The 5,930-nt window shown below is 43.0% G+C and overlaps 1 protein-coding gene across 1 annotated transcript; it reads left to right on the plus strand.

Moving 5' to 3' along the window:
• Positions 1-239: 239 nt before the first annotated feature.
• LOC139420581 (elongin-C) lies at positions 240-2,940 on the plus strand. Its single transcript, XM_071170767.1, has 4 exons — positions 240-327; positions 734-765; positions 896-1,039; positions 2,432-2,940. Exons 2-4 carry the CDS (start codon positions 762-764, stop codon positions 2,620-2,622), a joined length of 339 nt encoding a protein of 112 aa, XP_071026868.1. The 5' UTR covers positions 240-327; positions 734-761; the 3' UTR covers positions 2,623-2,940.
• Positions 2,941-5,930: the final 2,990 nt, after the last annotated feature.

Raw genomic sequence — 5,930 nt, forward strand, 5'->3', positions numbered from 1 at the left:
TTGTCCCATTATTCATTGCAAAACCATGCAACAGATACTGTAATGAAGTTGAAATGAAGTTGAAAAGTGAGACCCTACACCTTTTTGATTGTTTATATGTACATCTCTATTGAAGATATTTCATAAATTCACCACCAGATTAGGTTTATATTAGCCCTCGACAAAAGTCAGACAGGAACTAATGTAAGCGGAACCGTTTTACCTACTGTGTGGTATCCTACGGAAGGGATTACTACAAACGGCGCACTGCTATTTACCAGAACTGTTTCCTGTGTCAACATATCTTGCTAACCGGAGCGAAAAGTACCCACGTTCAACTGTTGTGTGGTAATGAAAATAAGTATAATTTTATTACACTGTATCAGTAATATTGTGTATGTCATTATATTATAATGTGTATTGGTAATCTGAATACGTAGTGGACTGGATTTATTTTTGGTACGTTGATTGTTCGTCAAACTGGAAGGCAACGACCGACGAGCTATTTGAGTAGACAGCTAGCTAGCTAATAGCTTCTGACAGCTTGGTGCTTCAGCTGTTATTTGTACGGTTAGAAACTTGATGATGGGCTCGTCTCTGATTCAGGGTTTGAAGTACATGTTAAAGATGTATTATAATATTTAACACCGTTCCCTATAAAATAGGTGTCTAGTTAGCTAACTAGCTAGTCATCTGAAAGTATACATTTTGAATTGTGGCCGAAGTGATTTGAATAAATTCGGGTTTTTTTCAGGGACAGGAGTTTCGGATTTCAAGATAAAATGGGTGAGTGAATGTTAAACGGACTTTTTTGTTTAAATGTATTTTTGTTGCATGTCACCAAATAATAGGAATAAATTACTCATGAATTGAAACGCAGTTTAACAGTCTCCCTTTTCCCTCTTCCCCTCATTAGATGGTGAAGAGAAGACCTACGGTGGCTGTGAAGGCCCAGATGCCATGTATGTGAAGCTGATCTCCTCTGATGGCCACGAGTTCATAGTGAAGAGAGAACACGCCTTGACCTCGGGGACCATCAAAGCCATGTTGAGTGGACCAGGTAAGTGGTGTTTGATATAGCATAGAATCTGCCGGGGTCCAGAGGTAGAGCTGCTCCCAGGAGGCAGTGGTTCAATCCCCTGTTCTTCCACTCAATTTCTCTCCTGTAACCCTTTCACCCATCGTCTCATCTCATATTCTGTTTTGTTGAGAGGGCAACCAGACATTCAGACTGAGGCAGGACGGGACAACATGTTTGATTTACATAAACGATACGAAAGGGTAATGCGATCGAAAAAGCCCATGATTGAATCAACTTGTTAGTCCAGTGAATCACATACGGTATATCCTTTAAACTAGCTGTACAGCCGTTGAACATGTGTACAACTAGTTCAATCATGCTCATAATAGGTTCAAAGAGTAGGCAGTTTCAGAACTTTCTTTACTATAATCCCACATATTAGTTGTAATCCTTTTCCCAACTTGCTCTCAGTGCTTGTAGGCAGGAAGTGCCAACGGGTAATCATTTTGAATAAACAGAAACGTTACTTCTGATCCACATCTCAGACCTATAAATGTTACTTCTGATCCACATCTCAGACCTATAAATGTTACTTCTGAACCACATCTCAGACCTATAAATGTTACTTCTGATCCACATCTCAGACCTATAAATGTTACTTCTGAACCACATCTCAGACCTATAAACGTTACTTCTGAACCACATCTCAGACCTATAAATGTTACTTCTGAACCACATCTCAGACCTATAAATGTTACTTCTGAACCACATCTCAGACCTATAAATGTTACTTCTGAACCACATCTCAGACCTATAAACGTTACTTCTGAACCACATCTCAGACCTATAAACGTTACTTCTGATCCACATCTCAGACCTATAAATGTTACTTCTGATCCACATCTCAGACCTATAAATGTTACTTCTGAACCACATTTCAGACCTATAAATGTTACTTCTGATCCACATCTCAGACCTATAAATGTTACTTCTGAACCACATCTCAGACCTATAAATGTTACTTCTGAACCACATCTCAGACCTATAAATGTTACTTCTGAACCACATCTCAGACCTATAAATGTTACTTCTGATCCACATCTCAGACCTATAAATGTTACTTCTGATCCACATCTCAGACCTATAAATGTTACTTCTGAACCACATCTCAGACCTATAAATGTTACTTCTGATCCACATCTCAGACCTATAAATGTTACTTCTGAACCACATCTCAGACCTATAAATGTTACTTCTGATCCACATCTCAGACCTATAAATGTTACTTCTGATCCACATCTCAGACCTATAAATGTTACTTCTGAACCACATCTCAGACCTATAAATGTTACTTCTGAACCACATCTCAGACCTATAAATGCTCATTCTTTGTATCAAACTAACAACGTTTCTTACTTTTTTTCTCCACAGGTCAGTTTGCAGAGAACGAAACCAACGAAGTGAACTTCAGAGAGATCCCCTCCCATGTCCTGTCCAAGGTGTGCATGTACTTCACCTACAAGGTCCGCTACACCAACAGCTCCACGGAAATCCCAGAGTTCCCCATCGCCCCTGAGATCGCCCTGGAACTACTCATGGCTGCGAACTTCTTGGATTGTTAACTCAAAGAAATGTAGCTACTGAAACTCTTTTGAAAAAAACAAAAAAAAACATTTGTTTTGACTATTTAACTTTGTTTCAGATATAAAACAAAACCGTGAATGATGAGTACTTTGTCAGTATGCTTTTAAGCTTTTGTTTATTTATATATATTCTTTTGCTACAGGCTTTATGTCCACCTTTTTTATTGGTTAGTAATGACTCTCGTTTGAATATAATAAACTAATATGGCTGCACCAGTTGCTCCAGAATGTGGCTAGCACCTGGTAAACAATCGTTCCTTACCTCCCCACCACAATAAAGGATGTTTGGTGACTGTTTTTTGGTGCTTAATGGGTCCCTTGTGTGATAAACATTTTTACACGTTTGTATTCATTTAGAACAGGATAGCTGTTGGAGGAGTTCATCACATCCATTTATCTGTGGGCCTGATACAACAGTCGGGTGACGGTGTTGAATGACCTTTGTGATTTTTCACCACAGGGAGTTATCTGCTGCTGATGGGATATTCATTAGGTCATACCTGTGAACCTGACTGAATGAACTTACATAAACAATAAAGTATCACGTCCGATCTCTATTCACAAAGCCTAAGTAGAAGTGCTGAGCTGGGGGACTCCAGAGTGGCGTAAGGCTGTGTCACAGCAAGCCGCGACCGGGAGAACCATGAGGTGGCGCGCAATTCACCCTGCGTCGTCCGGGTTAGAGGAGGGTTTGGCCTGCCAGGACTTCCTTCTCCCATCACTCTCTGGCGGCTCCTTGTGGCGGGCCGGGCTCAATGCATACTGACTTCAGTTGCCAGTGGTACTGTGTTTCCTCAGACACATCGGTGTGGCTGACTTCCGGGTTAAGCGAGCAGTGCGGCTTGGCAGGGTCATGTTTCTGAGGACGCATGGCCCTCAATATACGGCTCTCCCGAGTCCTTACGGGAAATGCAGCGACAAGACTGTGACTACCAATTGGATACCACGAAATTGGGGAGAAAAGGGTGGTATCTAGGTTCAGTTTTTGTATTTTAGTTCAAAATGAATGTCTGATAAAATGATGAAGTCGCTCTCCTTTTCGTTCTAAAACGTGTGGATTTGTTTACAAAGAAGATGACTACAGGAAAAAGAGGACCGAGCCACGCCCCGATTCTCATCGACAGGCTGCAGTGGAGCAGGTTGGGAGTTTCAAATTCCTTGGTGTCCACATCAACAACAAACTCACATGGTCCAAGCACACCAAGACAGTCGTGAAGAGGGCACGACAAAACCTTTTCCCCTATCAGGAGAAGATTTGGCATGGGTCCTCGGATCCTGCGCCATCGAGAGCATCATGATGGGTTGCATCACTGCCTGGTATGGTAACTGCTCGGCCCCTGACCGCAAGGCACTACAGAGGCTAGTGCGTACGGCCTGGTACATCACTGGGACCAAGCTTCCTGCCATCCAGGACCTCTATACCAGGCGGTGTCAGAGGAAGGCGCTAAAAAGCGGTACGAGAGCGCCAAGTCTAGGTCCAAGAGGCTCCTAAATAGCTTCTACCCCCAAGCTATAAGACTCCCTCTATACATAGTCACTTTAATAACTCTACCTACATGTACATATTACCTCAATTACCTCGATACCGAAGCGCCCACACATTGACTCTGTACCGGTACCCCCTGTATATAGCCTGCACATTGACTCTGTACCGGTACCCCCTGTATATAGCCTCCACATTAACTCTGTACCGTAATACCCTGTATATAGCCTCCATATTGACTCTGTACCGGTATCCCCTGTATATAGCCTCCACATTGACTCTGTACCGGTACCCCCTGTATATAGCCTGCACATTGACTCTGTACCGGTATCCCCTGTATATAGCCTCCACATTGACTCTGTACCGTAATACCCTGTATATAGCCTCCACATTGACTCTGTACCGTAACACCCTGTATATAGCCTCCACATTGACTCTGTACCGTAATACCCTGTATATAGCCTCCACATTGACTCTGTACCGTAACACCCTGTATATAGCCTCCACATTGACTCTGCACCGTAAGCTGTCCATGTGTATGTTCCTGTCATCGGGTTGTGTTTGTGTGACCTGGTATATGGAGAAACTGCTGCATCAGTTTTTGGTGTTGGGAGGCAGACAGACAGGTAGGCAGGGAGGTCTCCCAATAGTTGCTTGAAAGTGAAAGAGAGTGGTCTTTAGAGAGGTCCAACAGTTGGGATCTCGGTCCATCATGGTCTTTACTGTCAATCTACTGTAGAGAGGTCCAACAGCAGGGGTCTCGGTCCTCATGGTCTTTACTGTCAATCTACTGTAGAGAGGTCCAACAGTTGGGGTCTCGGTCCATCAGGGCCTGTACTGTTAATCTACTGTAGAGAGGTCCAACAGTTGGGGTCTCGGTCCATCAGGGCCTGTACTGTTAATCTACTGTAGAGAGGTCCAACAGCAGGGGTCTCGGTCCATCATGGTCTTTACTGTCAATCTACTGTAGAGAGGTCCAACAGCAGGGGTCTCGGTCCATCATGGTCTTTACTGTCAATCTACTGTAGAGAGGTCCATCAGGGCCTTTACTGTTAATCTAGAGAGGTCCAACAGGGCCTTTACTGTTAATCTTAAAAGGTATTCCAACAGATAAATCTGAAAAAAATATAATTGTTACCATGTGGGGCAAAACTAAATGAAACCGCTTCTTCTAAATTCTGTGGTAACGTACTTGGTGTAGAGCGGTTTGTTTGGGTCGTTACCTGGGTTTCTCACAGGGGTGCTGAGCTGGAGGAGGTTTCTGGAGCTCCTGCGTGGTCTCCAGGTTCACCCAACGCAAGGGGGGAGGGAAAAAAATAAGGAATGTGGAGGTTAAGTGTAACGATAAAAAGACAACTATTCTTTGACCGCATAGGAATCTTCTCATTCTGAGGTCTGATGCATAGGAATCTTCTCATTCTGAGGTCTGATACATAGGAATCTTCTCATTCTGAGGTCTGATGTATAGGAATCTTCTCATTCTGAGGTCTGATGCATAGGAATCTTCTCATTCTGAGGTCTGATGCATAGGAATCTTCTCATTCTGAGGTCTGATACATAGGAATCTTCTCATTCTGAGGTCTGATACATAGGAATCTTCTCATTCTGAGGTCTGATGCATAGGAATCTTCTCATTCTGAGGTCTGATGCATAGGAATCTTCTCATTCTGAGGTCTGATACATAGGAATCTTCTCATTCTGAGGTCTGATGCATAGGAATCTTCTCATTCTGAGGTCTGATGTATAGGAATCTTCTCATTCTGAGGTCTGATACATAGGAATCTTCTCATTCTGAGGTCTGATG

This window comes from Oncorhynchus clarkii, chromosome 11 (assembly GCF_045791955.1).
Source record: "Oncorhynchus clarkii lewisi isolate Uvic-CL-2024 chromosome 11, UVic_Ocla_1.0, whole genome shotgun sequence".
Classification (NCBI taxonomy): Eukaryota; Metazoa; Chordata; class Actinopteri; order Salmoniformes; family Salmonidae; genus Oncorhynchus; species Oncorhynchus clarkii.